At 37.9% G+C, this 18,285-nt stretch overlaps 1 protein-coding gene across 1 annotated transcript in view; it reads right to left on the bottom strand.

Annotated features, from left to right (window-relative positions):
• KIAA0825 (KIAA0825 ortholog) overlaps window positions 1–18,285 on the bottom strand; it is a 365,682-nt gene that overhangs the window by 202,689 nt on the left and 144,708 nt on the right. The window contains exons 15-16 of the mRNA XM_040622093.1: window positions 11,652–11,831; window positions 5,338–5,562 (exon numbers count right to left, since the gene is read on the bottom strand). Of these exons, the coding sequence (XP_040478027.1) occupies window positions 5,338–5,562; window positions 11,652–11,831 (405 nt within the window). The remainder of the gene's footprint in view (window positions 1–5,337; window positions 5,563–11,651; window positions 11,832–18,285) is intronic.

Genomic DNA, 18,285 nt, shown 5'->3' with positions numbered 1-18,285 from the left:
TTAAAGAAGTCACTTTGCTCTAAAAAAGTACAAAGCTCTTGGAAAACATATGTCTAGTCTAGTGACTCCACAGAAATTCATGACAATTTAAAAATCATGTTAAAAATGAACTGGAACAGTCTTCATAAGTTTGTAAAATGGGGCCCAATATATATTTGAAAGATCTCATAAGACTATTGTGTTCAATAAAATATTAAATGTGAGAACACCTAGTTCAGTACGTGGTAAAGAACAGTTCCCTGATAAGTGCTTTCTTTTTATCCAAACAAGTATGCTTAGATGAAGCTTCAAATATAGATAAAGCAAATTAAGAAACTCCTTTGTGACCACTCTTCCCTGTGTTCTTAAGTGATTTTAAATGTTTGTTGTTCTTTACGTGTCATATACTCCCTATTCTACTCTCAGGTGTTTGACTCAAAAGATTATATCTTGTGTTCTGTTTATTCAAAAGAGGGTTTAACTGCATATACCAAGGAAACATTTGACAATCTAAGGAGATATCAGGTAAAGATTACTAATTCTTTTCACACTGGCACTTCTACTGATGTTTGAGAAAATCTGAGGACTCCAGGTACTCAAATCCCCACTGCTTTATTAAAGCTTATGGCAAATTCCAATCAGAACCTTTAGACTAATGACAAACGAATAAATCCATTCTACTAATCATAGGGACTCTGAGTCTGTGGTGATGTTAACAACACTCCAGGAAGGGATCTTTTAAGAATGCCGCACACTTATTTTTCTGCCCTTATTTAAATATTCTGGCTTCTATCTAAGCCATATATATGTTACATGTTGGAAGGGCCAATTTCAGAGCTGACAAAGTGTGAAAAAAATGTATGTCTTAGAATGGATGCAATGTGATATGAATATTTATGTATTTATCATTTCTTTCTTCCTAGACATGTACCACTGGCTGTAATCATATATTTTGTGCTTATAAAACATGAAGAAAGGAAATTTACAATGAAGTAAAACCAAAATAATGTCTTAAAGTTATTTTTTTTAATTTTATTTATTAATGGTATGAGGTGTCCATAATAATTTCTTGACTGAGGAGAATGTGACTTAATATGCTTTATTATTCTTAAAATCTGGACTTAACACTTTGATACAGTGATTCAAAAGGCAGGTTCTAAGTTCCCTTTGTTTCAATACTTGATTTTAATGGCTGTCACAGGTGAAAAAGCTACTTCATGAACCTACATAGATCTACACTGGAACAAGTTTATCAATAACCGTGCCTGTGAAATCACAGCACTTGTTTTTTAATCTCAACCGTCAAATAGGCAACACTGTTGTTGACATTTGACTGCTAAATATTCATTAACTGTGATGTCAACTAGTTATTCTTGAAAACAAATAGAAAATTATTTCATTTTTGTATTTTTAAGAAAAATATTCAGGAATCTTATTTGGAATATTTTAAATATTTAAATTATGTTAGAAAATTCTAAATTCTTAAATGTGTAGATATGATAGTTTTATTGGTGATACTGGTTTTTATAAAACTAATATTTTTGGTTTTTATAAAATAAACTATCTTAATGACTTCTGATAGCATTTTGTATATTTCTGCCAACAGTTTCTTTCCCAACAATCTGCATGTGAATGATATCATGAATACATTTTTTCTTGCAATGCTACCTCTGTTTCCTCCCCAGAATCCATTCATTTAAAACAATTACTCCAACAATTCTCCCATAAAGTATTCTTCTTATTTAAAAAGTAATATATTGGGGTAGCTGGCTGGCTCAATGTGACTCTTAATCTTGGTGTTGTAAGTTCAAGACCCACGATGGGTATAGAGATTACTTAAAAATAAAACCTCAAAAAATAAAATAAATAAAAAGCAATTGACTGATAGAAAAATCTCTCTGGTGTATTTTTCATTTAATTGCTGTCAATGAGGGGTGCGTGGGTGGTTCAGCTGGTTAAACATCTGCCTTTGGCTCAGGTCATGATCCCAGGGTCCTTGCTCAGCGGGGAGCCTGCTTCTCCTTCTCCCTCTCCCTCTGCTGCTCCCCCTTACTTATGCTCTCTCCATCTCCGACAAATAAATAAATAAATAAATAAATATAAATAAATAAAATCTTTAAAAAATACTGTTGTCAATGAAACAAAACAACTACTTCGTGTATCTGTTCTTGAAACATAAGGGAGAAAATACCTAAGCTGAGCTGTATCAGAAGCATCTGAATTTTCATTCATCTGTTCAGTAAATCTCCTACATTGTTTAATTTATTGTAATATTTATTTCTTTAAATCCTCACTATTTTCTATGTAACAGTATTTACTGACAAAGTAATAAAAAATGCATTTCAATTTGTCACCATAGAGTTTTCTGTGTTCTCTCATTTTTCACTGTTTCAGAAGGACAAATGTTCCCTTAAGCTAGTGACTATTTGTCTTTTAATAAGTTAGAATCCTCAAAAAAACCACCACCGACAACATAAAGGACTCTAAACATTTATCGTTACGTAGACAAACACTGTAAAGTACTGGGTTAAATATCACTTGACTTAAAACGTCCTTGAAAACAATCACAGAGGTTTGTCTTCCTGTTTTGGATGCTCAGTTTTGAAATCTTTTGCTAATCAGGATGATTCCCAACCATCTTTAGCTAGTATCTCAAGGCACAGTACCTACTTAGGAGGGATTCACGTTTAACAAGAATGTATGGGAAGTCGTATTTCAAATGGTTTTCCCATATATTTCCTTTTTAAAAATCTTTTTTGGACCAAATCTGATCAGATCATCCCCATTCTACCTTATAAATATGGCTGAGAAAGGGCTCATGTCAGGGACAGAAATCAATGTGAGCTTTTTCACTTGGTTATTGTTCGCCCTTCCTTGCATTGTCAGTATTAGTTTTCAACTGCAGTTGATTTGTTAATTTACAGGAGAGTATGTTAAAGCCACTCGTGTGTTTTGTGAGGATTAATTTTGTTAAAACTAGATTCTGAAAAACAAAGGATGAACTTAATTTAGTATTGTACCCTGAAAGCTAATGAAAGAGTAGGCTACCCTGTCCATTACCACCCCCCCCCATAACTGCCTCACTCACAGACCAAGGGAGAGTTACAGTGACAATCTTCATATGAAATTTTACTCAAGTTTCATTTCTTCCTGTCTTCTCATACACTAAAGAATTGTCTTGTACATCCCCAGAGGTGTCTGCACCCATTGGAACCAGCTATACTAGTCTTGGAGCACCAAGATGAGGTATCTAATTTATAGCTTATCTCTAACCTCAGCTAAAGCACATGGCATGTAGTAGTAACTCACTCAGTAAATATCACTTGAAGGAATAAGGGACTTACTGTCTGGCTTGTAAATATTATCTGTCTTGCATCCCATAGTGATAATAAAGGTTGAGCACTGTCAGTCTAAGAGGGTAGAGAGAGGGAGAATCATGGTCTTCTCCTATTGTCATACCTACCCGGAATGCACAAAATGGTTTATACAGTCACTTTCCTCCACCATTTTCTTTTATGTATTTATGTGATTTGGCACCCCTTTATGGCTGTCCACTGTATAAATGTTGTACATCTACTCTTAGTGATAGTTTGATGTAGACTATTACTTAGTAAGGAAAATCACAAGAACTGGTATCGAAAAAGTGAGCATGTTTTTGAACCTGAGGTTCTTTGAAAGATTATGGAAGAATTCCAGAACACCTGTACAAAGCAAAATTATTCATGAATAGGATGACTTAAAAGCTACAAACAAAATAGTGCTACTTATACAACATGTTATGTTAGCTATAGATTATGCCCCCTGAATTGCTCAAAATCTATGAAATATCCAAAAGCTAGAATGAAGGAGAGATGGCATCAACTCAGACAAGGAACACCGTAAGTAATGAAAAGCTGACATTTTCCAATTTCAATTAAATGGCTTTACTAGATTCACAGGCAGTTTAATAGGGCTTGGACAGAATTAAAGCATTACTGTGAAAGGTCACAGGTAGATAATTGATTTGAGTTTGTAATCTAAGGTTGCTGGATAAAAGCCACATTAGTTAGGATAGCCATGGAGAAGAATGAAAGGAAGACTAGTCCCTTCAACTCACTTCAGTAGGTTCAGTTAGAATATTTTACCATTGAAAGTTTCCTTAAGTTAATGAAAAAATATTCTTCTTTAAAGATTAATATAAAGGGAAAAGTTTTATTTTAAATATCCTAAAGAAGATTCATTAATATGGCTACATAATATACATTCAAAGGAATCTTAATGCAGAAACACATAGGTGGAAAGAAACCATGCAAGAAGAGAGGTCTTAATTAATAAAATAAATGAGGGGCGCCTGGGTGGCTCAGTCAGTTGAGCACCCGACTCTTGGTTTCAGCTCAGGTCATGATCTCAGGATTGTGAGACCGAGCCCAAGTCAGGCTCCCCGCTCAGCAGGGACTATCCTTGAGGATTCTCTCCCTCTGCCCCCATTCCCCACTCTCTAAAATAAATAATTTTTTTAAAAGATTTTATTTATTTGACAGAGAGAGAGAGCGCACAGCAGGGGGAGCAGCAGAGGAAGGGGGAGGGGGAGGAGCAGACTCCCCACTGAGCAGGGAGCCCGATGGGGGACTTGATCCCAGGACCCCAGGATCAGGACCTGAGCTGAAGGCAGATGCTTAACTGACTGAGGAACCCAGGTGTCCCAATAAATAAATCTTTTAAAAATAAAATAAAATAAAATAAAATAAAATAAAATAAAATAAAATAAAATAAAATAAAATAAAATAAAATAAATGAATAATGTAACTCATGGTTCTAAAATACACTTAGATGCACAGCCCCTAATAGGAACAAAGTACTGAATTCAGAACCATAGATATTGAGGGGAAATTGTCAAAAAAATTTATAGTTACTAAATGGGGTGCTATTTTTGACCTAAACGTACACAAGTAGGTCCATTAACAAGAGAAAACAAAGTAATAATTGGTGGTTGCAGTGGAAAAAACTTCAAGGAAAAATATTAAATTGAGCACCCTGGCAATCTTCTGGAGAGTATGAATTTTAGATTACTCTGCAGATTTAAGGTTAGTCACAATCATCAACTAATCCGTGAATACTAACATGAACACAACATAGCACAGAAAATTCTGATTTGGTAGTTAAATAAAGACGACCATCGGAGTCATTTTCATTTCTAATTTCCTTGGTCATAAGGCTCACAGTAAAAAAAATTACAAATCCCAAATACATAGAAATGGTAGAAAAAGGACTAAAATAGTTTACAAATCTTACAATTTTCAGAATTTTACTTGATTTCATACCTTGGAAAATTGCTTCTTCGGGGATGTGTTTAAAAAAAAAGGAAAGAAAGAAAGATACCTTTGCTTGATTCTTTCCTTTTAGTTTCTTTTGGAATATAATTCCATTCCTTGGGAATGCTCTCACGCAAACATTCAGGAATGCTGTGCTTGTTGAGGTTGGTCTCACAGTTTCTCCCAGAGCTCATCACAAATATAATCTGCTGCACAATGTCCTTGACAGCGTCGGTCAGTGCCAATCTCAAGCATCGGATGACCTCTGGCTCGGACTCCATGCACGTTGAGACTTTAAAATCAGACAGCATATTATAGTTAGCAGAATCTGGCAATATTTTGTGTGTTATTCAACTGGGAATCCAGTTTCTCAGTAATCTAATTTAAAGCTATAACCTTGAAATCATATAATTAATAAACAGTTCATAAACATTTGAAAAAAAAAAGGTTCTTCTTAGTAATAAAGCATATGACAATTAAAATAACAGCGAATAACAATATTGGCTGTGGTTTGGAACTCTAACGGTGGAAATATAAATGGCATGAACTTCTTAGATGACAACTTGGCAATAATGTCAACACTTCAACATTTTACTTACCTGCTAACCCACTTATTCCATTTCTAAGACGGAATCCTAAGAAATTAATTACAATCATGTAAAGGATAAAAAGGAAAATTGAAAATAATCTAAATGTCCAATAATAGGTTATCTACACAATAAAGCCATATATTATTCAGTAAAAAAGTAAAGGCAGGTTAGGAAAAGCATGACATGCTATTTATATTACACACACACACACACAAACGTTAATGGTGATTTTTAATGACTGACGGGATTTCAGATATTTTCCTCTTCCTTTCCCTTTTCTCCTTTTACTTTTGCTTCTTTTGTATCCTCCCTCCCTTCTTTCCTTCTTTCTGCCATCCTGCCTTCTTTCTGATTATATATATTACCCACCATGACTATGTATTACTTGTGTGATAAATGAAATAAAATTTTACTTATTTTTTAATATGACAGGCAATTCTTGGGATAGCCCCTTGAATCAATACAGAAAAGTACTTATATGTTTTTCCCCTCAAATTCTGAGATGAAATTTCTTTTTATTATTTTTTTTTAACTTTTATTTATTTAAATAATCTCTACACCCAAGATGGGGTTCAAACTCACAACCCTGAGGTCAAGTGTTGCATGCTCTTCTGACTGAGCCTGTCCAGAGCCCTGAGGTGATAGTTCTCAAATGATTCAATTCATTGTTAAAACCACCATCCTGCTGGGACGACTGGGTGGCTCAGTCTGTTGGGTGACTCTTGATTTCAGCTCAGGTAGTGACCTCAGAGTCCAAGGATAAGGCCCAGCATGGAGGCCTATCTGGAGCCCTGCACTGGGCTCCTTGCTCAGTGGGGAGCTGGCTTCAGGATTCTCTCTCACCCTCTGCCCCTCCCCCCACACTCTCCCTCTCTCTAAAATAAATAAATAAACAAATAGATAGATAGATAAATAAATCTTTAACAAAAAAAGAACCACCATGCTGAAGATGATCTTGATACTATCCAATATTGAGAGTTTAACTTTTTTTTTTTTTAAGATTTTATTTATTTATTTGACAGAGAGAGACAGCCAGAGAGAGAGGGAACACAAGCAGGGGGAGTGGGAGAGGAAGAAGCAGTCTCCCAGCGGAGAAGCCTGATGTGGGGCTCGATCCCAGAACGCTGGGATCACACCCTGAGCCTAAGGCAGACACTTAACGACTGAGCCACCCAGGCGCCCCGAGAGTTTAACTTTTTAACATGGTACAATCATCGTGTGAGCTGTTGCTCTTTATGGCAATGGTGGAGGATAGAGCAGTCTATGTTTTTAAATGATGCTTCCAGACTTTAATTTATTCAAAGCCATAATAAAGAAGCCTTCTTTCTTTTTTTTTTTAAAGATTTTATTTATTTATTTGACAGAGATAGAGACAGCCAGCGAGAGAGGGAACACAAGCAGGGGGAGTGGGAGAGGAAGAAGCAGGCTCATAGCGGAGGAGCCTGATGTGGGGCTCGATCCCATAACGCCGGGATCACGCCCTGAGCCGAAGGCAGACGCTTAACCGCTGTGCCACCCAGGCGCCCCAAGAAGCCTTCTTTCTGTATCTGTAATTAATATTTATTTTGGTTGAACTCTGTGGAGTCATGGATTAAATACATCTTAGATATCTAAAAATTCTAGAAAGCCAGAAATTCCCCTATTTCCTTTTATTAAAAGGGAATGTTTATTCCTTTTAAAATTAAATTAAGGTATTAGAAATGATAGTGAAAATAACAGTCCTATCTCAAAGAATCATTTAAAATTTGAATGAATTAATTTGTAGGCACTAAATACACTATGTATGTATATGCTATTGTTATTATTACCTAAGAGGAGTTTCTGTAACATTTACAATATTATAGTATAGAGTGCCCAGTGTTCCCATCATGCAGGGTTCTGAAACAAGTTGAGCATGGGATACTATAGGGAGGATCAAATAATATCCACAGATACCTGTGGTAGGGATAAGGTACAGAACTAGCAAGAAGAAAAGGAAAAATAAGAAGAAGAGAGAATAAAGAAAAGAAAACAAGTAACAAGTCCTTCTGGTTTACGGCTCTGCATATAAAGAGCTTGGAAGTCACCACTCTGTCCTGACAAGTAAAGGGCTGAACAGATGGAAAAATCAGTAAATCTTCTTGGATCTGTAGAGAGGTGGGGAGACAAGACAAACCACTGCCCCCAAGATTGCAGTGACAGACAACAAATACAGGAAGTCACAGCTTACTGGAGTGGAGACTCGTAAGCAGAACCTACCATGGGAACCAGTGCCAAGGGAGGAAGTCTGAATTGTAATTGATGAATTGCTGGAGACTCAGTGTGGACAAGTCTGGGAGTTAACACTCCAGGGGCACCATGTCATGTGGAGGCTGCCACACTTCTGTGAGTTTTACCTCTATGAGTTCAACTAGATGCCCATAGTAAGTGTCAGAGAAAAATCCCCAAGAGCTTCCAGCAAGATGAGAGGAAAAGGAACATTTTGAAATTAAGGCAGAACACTCTGCTCTTCTTAAGGGCTGCCCTCAGGAGAAACTACTAAAATAGAGCCTAACCCACAGGGATATTATCAGAGCCTAACTGACCTAGAAGGAGGGAAATACCCAACCCCAGCCCACTCTAGCCATATTCTCCTACATAAAATGGGAGAAAAAAACCTGAGAAACACTTGTGAAGTACACAATCCAGAGGCATAGGCCCACTAAAAGACTGAGACCTAACCACAGGACTATAGAATGCTTCTCCTCCCCCACATCTCTCCACCACATCACTAAAAGCCTCTTCTAGCAGTTTCTTTTACCCCATACATTATGTTAGACTTTCAAGAAAAAAACTACAAGACAAACTAAAAGGTAAAGAACACAATTTGAAAAGACAGAGAGCAAGCATCGGAAACAGACATAGCAATTAAAATTATCAGACCAGGAATTAAAATAACTATGATTAATATGCTAAGGGTTCTAATGGATAAAATAGACAGCATGCAAGAACAAATGGGCAGTGTAAGTAGAGAGATGGAAATCTTGAGAAAGAACCAAAAAGAAATACTAGACATCAAAAATACTGTAATGAAAAATGAAGAATGCCTTTCTTAGGCTTATTAGTAGACTGGGCATAACTGAGAAAAGAAACTCTGGGCTTGTGGGGCGCCTGGATGGCTCAGTCGTTAAGCATTTGCCTTCAGCCCAGAGCGTGATCCCAGGGTCCTAGGATCGAGCCCCGCATCGGATTGCCTGCTCCACTGGGAGCCTGGTTCTTCCTCTCCCACTTCCCCTGCTTGTGTTCCCTCTCTCGCTGGCTGTGTCTCTCTCTGTCAAATAAATAAATAAAATCTTAAAAAAAAAGAAAAGAAAAGAAACTCTGGGCTTGAGGATATTTCAATAGAAACCTCCCAAACTCAAAAGCAAAGAGGTCAAAGTCTGGGGGGAAAAAAAAGAACAGAATATCCAAGGACTGTGGAATGACTACAAAAGGTGTAACATATGTGTATACGTGTAATGGGAATACCAGGAGAAGAAACAGAAAGGAACAGAAGAAATATTTAATACAATAATGACCAAGAAGTTCCCCATGAATTACTATCAAACATAAACCACAGGTCTAGAAAGCTCAGAGAACACCAAACAGGGTACATGCTTAAAATTACTGCCACACACATCATTTTCAAACTACAAAAAAGCAAAGATAAAGAACTCCTAAAAAAGCCAGAAGAAAAAAATTACCTTATTTATAGAGGAACAAAGGTAGAATAAACATCCAACTTTTCAGAAACCATGCAAGCAAGAAGAGTGGTGAAATATTTAAAGTGTTGAGAAAACAAAAACAAAACCCAAACAACACAGAATTCTGTACCCTGCAAAATTATCTTTCACAAGTGGAGAAATAAAGACTTTCTCAGACAAACAAAAATTGAAGACATTTGTTGCCAGTAGATCTGTCTTACAAGAAATGCTAAAAGAAGTTCTATAGAAAAAAGGGAAATAATATACAGGAAAACTCGGATCTCCATAAAGTAAGGAAAGACTCAACTGAAGAAGGAGTAAGTGAAGATGAAATAAAAACTTTAATTTTTCTTACTCATAATTGATCTAACAGATTAAGTCTGAAATAATACCAACAAGTATTCACTTATGTATATATCTTATACATAAGGGTACAAAAGTAGAGTCCCTCATGACTGCTGTAGGGTCTCAGGTTCCAGAAAATCTTCAAGATCTAGAGAATATTTAATATTTACAGAGAAATAATTTACACAAAGACCAAGGACATTTCACAAGGTTGAAGTTCTGATCTCTTGAAACACCCCCACACAACCGGGCTGTGTTAATACGTGTAATACCTGTTTCAAGAGACTTGTCTGGCCTTGTGGAGAAGGGTTCGCTCAATGTGTAGATGAAGAGAAGACTAATTAGGAACGAGCAGTAGTTTTGCTTTCTGGTGGCAGCACCTAAAGGCCATTGGTATCTTCTAGGTCATTTTCAGGACAGTTTTGTGCTAAGAGTCAAAATGGTTCAAGAATATAAGAATTGAAGAATAAATAGTGGTTGAAGCATGTGGGTCACCAATTCTTTATAATCTTGTGAGAGAATTCGGCTCTCAATTCACCTGAATAACTAAAAACAACAGGGGTGGAGGAGCTTTCAAGGTTATTTTTCTTTCAGTTCCATAAAGTCTACATCAGAAGTAATTCAGTCTTTTTAACTGGAAAACTGTCCCTCCTTTGGGTAAAGAGGTAGCCATAAGAAATACATGGAAACTAGGAGATAAAACTTTAAAAGGAGATAATTATTACACAGCCATTAAGTGATAGATTCAGGTTTTTAAAATCATTACAAAAAGTTATCTATTGCTATTTTTCAGGGATAATGACCAAGAGAAGATGTAATATAATGACTTTAAAATACCTAAAAAGATATTCAAGTAATGTCTAGAGGATAGTCAAAAAGTCTAGGAAGAACGAAACCATGAATATGAGCAAGTTAGATTTTTTATATGGGTCCCAGGAAATATTTTATGGAAATGCAGTTTCCAAAACAGTATATAAAACAGTTTGTAGGTCAACAGCCAAATGTAAATGATGTAAATAGTTAATGGATGAACAGGATAACTACTAAGTTCTCAGTCTTTGTTTCCGCAAGATATTAAGTATGTAGAATTAAAATGAGGAGATTAAGTATAAAATAATGCAAGAACCTTTTCACCTGGCCCTGAAGGTGGGGCAGCCCATGAACACTTTCTATTCAGATATGCAACCTGCTCTGGCTTTAACATCCATCCTAGTTGTAGGCAGAACACCACAAATGGAAAAACAGATGGCCCCTATAGGAATAATAGAACATGTTGCCTTGTAGAGACAGAGGTGCTATGGTCATAGTATATAAATGCCTTTTACATTTAAAGAAAATTGGCCAGTAATTTTGTCCATCAGTTTGTTGAATAAATGCATCACAAAATATTTTTTCACATGTTACTAATGTCTTATATGCTCAAGAGCAAAACATAATCTATGGTAAATATTAACTTAAATTTTTATGAGGGGACACTTCCTAATAATTTAAAAAGGAAATCTGCATTACATAATTCCACCTCCCCCCAATTTTCCCTTCACCTTGTCCCAAGTATACTATATTTTGATAGGACGTAATGGTTAATGATCCCCAAAGAAATGTTTATACTGAAAAAAAATGTAAGGTAAACTTTTACAAATAACAGACTCAAAAAAAGTGACAACCATAAAATTTTCAAAGCCTCTTTAAAGACATATTTAATTATCTATAAAACACTTCTTTTACAAACAGTAAATTTCTCATACCTGGAATGTTATATAGAAAGTCCCACAATTGTTCATCTTCCATGTAGCTCACAAAAACATTTCCAAATGTTTGTGGAGAAAAATTGCAATGATATAATACTTTAAAGATGGTTTCTATTAAGCTGGATCCTTGGTTCAGACTATTGTCTGTATCAGAAGCTTGTTCTTGAAAGGTACGTTCTTGGAAAGAAGAAAACTGATTTAGTAAGATAGGTATCAGTCAATGTGATTAAATTCTTATCACTTGGGGCGCTTGGATGGCTCAGTTGGTTAAGCGTCCCGACTCTTGATTTTGACTCAGGTCATGATCTCAGGGTTGTGAGATCCGGCCCCTCATTGGGCTCTGCAGTGGGTGTGGAACCTGCCTCTCTCTCCCTCTCTCGCTCCCTCTCCCTCTGCCCCTCTCTCATAAATAAATAAATAAATAAATAAATTCTTATTACTTACCCAAGCATAATGCAGTAAAACAGTATTTGATTAATATTTACATAATAAGAGAAATGCCACATTCTTTCACAGTAATGTCTCACCTAACCTGATTTTGTTATTGAGATACTTAGCTATCTGTGGGGGGGAAATTGTGAGAAGGGCCACGATGACATCACTTCAAAAGGCAAAGCTAGTTTACCTTTGTGTCAGAATTCTCTTTCTCGTAAAGAAAATTTTTTGATTCCTTTTGTCATTTAAAATTAATATACATTCATTCTAGAAATTGTAAAACAAAAAACCAAAGACAACTAAGAAAATTAAAATCGTACCAAATCCCATCAACCACCGATAGTAGATATTTGGTGCAGTGTTTCATAGATATACACAGATCAGAACACCAAATAGAATTATTCTACACATATTCTTTTGTTACCTAAAACCTATTTTAAGCCAGTTGAATCTTTGGATCTCTCTTTTGGATTTGTGTTCTGAACATTATTGTACCCTTTACTCAGAACATAAATTTCATGGAAAATTCAGTTATAATCTTCTCAGAATTATGCTATAAATTTACAAATAAATAAAACAAATAAATTTACAAATATTTCTCAAAAACCAGCGATCCCAAGTGAAGAGGTTTATTAATTGGTTTCTCAGTAAAACTATGTAAGGAATTCGCATGAAGACAGAGCCACTTTTTTTGCCCTTTTCAGCCCTCATCTGGCTCCATTATGACTTCCTCAAAGATAAGTAATCATAAGCTCCTACACTGTTTTATTTATAGGTTGGACTAGAAAAGTGAAATACTAATTTCTATTTTGTTTGTACGATTAGCATGATATGCCCAGTATCATAATATGTAAAAAATATTTGTTGGATTAAAGATAACATATAACACTGTATGTTAATTACACTGGAATTGCAATAAAGTAGAATAAATAAACAAACATATCTTGTGTCTTATATTTTAAATATCTTGACTAAAGAGAATCTAGATCATTTTGGAATGAGTACATTTCTTCTCTGTGCTCCTTTGGAAGCTTATCACTTTTATGTTTCCTCTGGATAATTTTATCTCTATGATTTGATGTTCAGGATCTAGAGAACCCTCCTCGGGATTTTTGCTAGGACTACTGGTAAAGTGGCATTCCCTCTCCACTGGAGTTGCTAAGCCGATAGAAAGTAGGCAGGAAGTTACTGATGGCTATTTTGGGGAGGAGCTGAATGAGAATGAATCCAGTACAGTAAGAAGCAGAACCAAGAGATGGAAAGAATATTCCTGATGATATGACCCTGAAAACCTGGATCCAGCAATGCCTATATACCTATGTTAGCTGAGCTGATACATTCCCATTTGTGGTTAAACCAGGCTAATTTGGGTTTCTATTGTTTGCAGTCTAAAGTATAAAAGGTTAAATGACAAAGAGTCCTAATCTAGGCATTCATATTTCCTTCTTTTTTATTCAAATAGTTTCGGCAGTTCTCTGCCCTTCCCTCCCTCCAATTCTCTGACGTACAACTGATGAGGGAACAGAAGGCAAGCTGAGGACAAAGCAGAAACTGACACCCCGCAACCCCCCCCCCCCAACTGGGATGTATGTGACATTCCTCAGGCACTCCTGGCTGCCCTCAAGGACAAAGAAATAGTTAACCTATAGATACCACTATCCTGCAAGGCTTGAGTCTCCCTCAGTTTGCAAATGTCTTAGCAGTTTACAAGAACCAAAGCATTTCTATCAATAACCTAGCTTCCGGAAGGGAATGTAGATACAATTAAATGTCCGTACAATCTGCAGGTTCCAGGAAGTTCCCAATCATCTTGATGTTAATGCCTTACTGGGGGGGTAAACAACCTTAACTTGACAATGGCAAGGCCTCTGGTATCTTGTGAGTCTTCTTTAACATATGAAAGTATTTCCTCAACCTCCCTTTTTCCTTATCTCCCCCAACCCCATGGTATATAATCAGCCACCCCTCACAACCCTGTGCAGCAGCTCTTTCCGCCCACGGGTCCTGTCCCCGTGCTTTAATAAACCACCAATTTTGCACCAAAGATGCCTCAAGAATTCTTTCTTGGTCATCCGCTCCGGACTCCACCCCACTGAACCTCACGAGTGTCCCATGTCCTCATCACTACTATCCTGTTATTCCCCCACGTGTAAACCTTCCCCTGAAATTCCTTAGCCTGACAATCAAGAGTTTGCACAATCTTTTCCCGAATTGTATTCCAATCCCCAAATATCTGTTCCGCACAGATTGGTTTACTTGTTCTTCCTCATAAATGTTCCCTCCCATCTCCTTTTGTTTGTTTATCCTATTTCACTAGTCTAGAATGTTCTCCTCCAACAAAATCCCCATGGTTTAATTAATCAGTTAATGTGTCAGCCGTCATATTACACTAGATGCTGAGGCCTATGCCTTCCAGGGATTTACTGACTATGCATTTGTATATACGTTTGTGAGGGGAGGGAGTGAGAGGTATGTAACCAATCATTACAGCAATGTAAGGATAAGTAGGGTGACCACACACCCTGGTTTTCTCAGGGCACTTCTGGCTTATGTCTGTGGTCCCGGCATAATTACTACTAGCATCTTCTTTTAAAAGTGTCTGAATTTAGAGGACAAATTATTCAATCACCTTAAGTCTAAGAGGTTTGAGAATAAGGCGATGTGAAAATACGGAAGACGATGCTTTAAATTTTTTCAGAGAACACAGAGGAGACCATGTATTGGCTGGGTCTTTAAGGAGGAGTAGAAGTTTATCAGCATGACAAGCCTGAGCTACAGGGACTTTCCAGCAACACAGAAGGGCTAGTGGGATGATGAGAAGGCAGGTAGCTGCTGGCAGGTGACACAGTGGAAGTGTGCCAGGTGTGAGGGAGGTGGGCGACGGAGCTAGCCAATCAACACAGCATGAATAATCTAAAGCTCCATGAACCGTGCAGTGAGAATACGGTCGGAGAAAGGAGGTGGGATATGAGGAATAATTACAATAAAAAAATAATTATTATTGTTATTACCATATAAACGTGTCAAGATGCTGCAATGAAATATATATTTTTTAAAATTTTTCCCTGTTTTCCTTTGCCCTGAAATAAAGTAGTCTGTTTCTGCTTCCTTGCCACAGAGGGTTTTACTATTGGAAAAGCACAAATAGACATTGAAGTCAGTTGCTTTCCTAGATTAAAAAAACCAATAATAATAAAAGGAAAGAAAACTAAACCTTTTGAATTGTTCTTTGAACTACATGACACAGCCATTTTTTTTGTCGGCCAAAAAAAGTAAAATATTGGCACCACTGTATGATACCAAAGTAGAATAGTGTGTGTCCTGGTAGGTGGCTCTGAAAGAGGAGATGCTTTGGGACTGGAAAGCAAAGCCACTGGGTCTGCAAGTAGCAGTGCCCGGGGAGGCCGGTCAGGGTGGGGCACGGAGGGCAGCTGGCTCCCTGACCCAGGCTCTCCGCCTCATCAGCGGTTTCAAGCCCACCTGACAGCTGCACCTGAACGTACCACCTGGACAGGGACCAAAGGCACCTCTGCAGGAACTAGGTGCCCAGGGAACTGATGATCAAGAAAGCCCCACAGGGCCCTCTGCACCACCCTGGGACAGAGGTAGGAGCCCTAAGAATAGCATTAAATGTTCTGCCAGCCTGGTAGGATGGGGCTCAGAATATTCAAAACACTGATTTGCAGACGATAAGTGATTTTGATAGGTTTTTGACATCTGAGTTTATGAATTGAGGTTTATACCGGCTCTCTGAAAGTACAGTTACTACTCACAAAGTACTTACGGTATGCCAAACAACACATGCACTGCTTTGTATCTCATTTTGTCTCCGGGATACTCCATGGAATGAGTGCTGATGATCCCAGGTTTAGGCATGAACACAGTAAAGTTGAGACAAATTAAGTAACTTGCCCCAAGATCACAAAGGGAGTAAGAATTTGCCTGTGCTATTGAACTTAAACTAGAATCTCGAACCTCTCAAAGCCCGCTTTGCCATTTTTACGACAGTAACCTCTGAATGCAAAGTACTCGGTCCAAACCAGATGTTTGGCCTGTGGTAATTTGCTGCGTTCATGCCAAATCCTTTAATATCTGGTAAGAGTCTACAATTTCACATACGCTCTCTCCGTGCATGTCATTATTATTAAACTTTCTCTGGATGTGCGAGCACCTTGTCTGCAGGTATCTTCCCACAGCACCTGGAGCAGGGTGATGCGTTTAACTGAGGTTTTCATACTAACGGAGGAAGAAAAAAAGGGAGAGGGCAGAAAGAGATCTCTTGAGTATTTTTTGTTGGGTTTTGATCCATCTAGAAATTGGATTTTTGGGGGTGACATTTACCTCCTAGTCACAATGTTCAAAGATTTTTTCCCCCCAAGTTTCATCCTCCTCATAATCCATTGTATCTCTTCTAGTTACCTTCTCCTTGGAAACCCTCTTCTGTCTTGACTTCCTCATGGCCATGCTCTCTTGGTTTCACGGTGCCCCATCTTTTCTATAGCTCTTTCTCTTTTACCATCTTGAACCAGGTTGGCAAACTTTTTCTATAAAGGGCCAGATGGTGAGTATTTGAGGCTTTGCAAGCCATTTGGTCTCTGTCTCAGCTGCTCAACTCTGCTGTCATAACATAAAACCAGTCATAGACAATATGTGAATGCAGGGTCAAGGCTGTAAATAAAACTGCTTACAGAAATGGTAGTGAGAGGGAGAAGTGGCATCGGCCGAGGAGGCTCCCCCAGAACCCTGGCCTTAGCCTTCTTCGAACCTCACTGCTTCACATCTAGCTTAGTGATTCTGTTATCTTTTGATTTCAAAGACCCCTTATCTGAAGAAGTTTCCAAATTCATCACCTCTAGCTCTAAGCTGCCCCTTTCATGTTCCTTGCTGTATTCTCTATTTCTGCCTAACACCCTACCATTGTCTATTCATCTCCAGGTTCACTGCCTTAGCAATTTTTACTTGTTCTCTGAATTGTTAGACATTATAAATTAAATATGTCTCTCCCCTCGACTCCTTTTCAGTAATGAATGAAATGTTGATCTTTTTAAGTTTTTATTTATTTATTTAAGTAATCTCTACACCGTACATGGGACTTGAATTCACAACCCTGAGATCAAGAGTTGCATGCTCTTCCAACTGAGCCGGCCAGGTGCCCCTCAAATGTTGATTTTTTAACCCCAGTTGTGTGCCTTAACACAACTTTCTTTTCTTAACACTATTAATACAATTTAGATTTTTCTTTACTTCTTATTTTAATCAAAACACTTCCCAGAATATACATTAAATCAAACTCCTCTGAATGCCTTTTAGAGTCATCCATAAGCCAGGCCCCACAAATCCAGACTTCTCATTTCCTACTATTTCCAATATTCCAAGATAATTTCTAAGTCGAACTTCACCCACTGTGTAAGAATGTCTGGATGGAGAGTGAGACTCAGCAGATTCTAGATGTTTCTAAGTTCTGTGCCCTAGAAACCGGGTGAAAACCAGTACCTTTGTGAGGCACTCACACACAAACCTTGGTTTTCCTTAGCTTGTTCTCTTTCATTCTTGGTTTTCCTTAGCTTCTGTTCTCTTTCATTCTCCTCTCTCCCATTCCTTTCAAGAAGACTCAACCCCTTCTTTTTAAGTTAGTCCCTTCCCGCTTCCTCCACTAGCCCTTTCCTTTTCCTTTCCCTCTACCTTCTGGACCAGACACACTCATTTGATGTAAAATCCTCCAGGTATGTCTTTATAGAATCTTCAGTCATGAAAGACATAAAAACCAACGAGTTGTAGATCTGCGTAAAGTATGCATTGTTCAAACAAATGTCATCCAATTAGCCTCATCTCCCTCAATCAATAATTTTACCCAAGAGGTATTTTCCCATCAGATCTACAGCTAACCCAGGCCTGCACTGCCTTATTGTTCTCCCCTTCAATACGAGCCACACTCCTGCCTTTCTCCACACCTCAAGCTAAGGAAGGAGAGGGGACTCTTCTCAGTGGTGAGCTTGGGGCCCACCTAACTGCAGGCAGTGGCATTCCCTGGCCTGCTCTCCCCTCCGTTAAGTCTACTGGGGCTGATTCTGCTATTGCAAGGGAGTCCCGGGGCTTTCAGCTCTGTTGGTGGTTTTGGGAAGTGGTAAGGGGGCAGCTAGGGCAGCTGGAGGGACAGAAGGATCAACTTAACTCAGGAGAAGAGTGTCGGCAAGCC

This window comes from Ursus maritimus, unplaced genomic scaffold (genome assembly GCF_017311325.1).
Source record: "Ursus maritimus isolate PB19 unplaced genomic scaffold, ASM1731132v1 scaffold_5, whole genome shotgun sequence".
In the NCBI taxonomy this organism is placed as follows: domain Eukaryota; kingdom Metazoa; phylum Chordata; class Mammalia; order Carnivora; family Ursidae; genus Ursus; species Ursus maritimus.
Note: the sequence above shows the minus strand (reverse complement) of the source record. Positions and strands in the feature narration are given on the sequence as shown.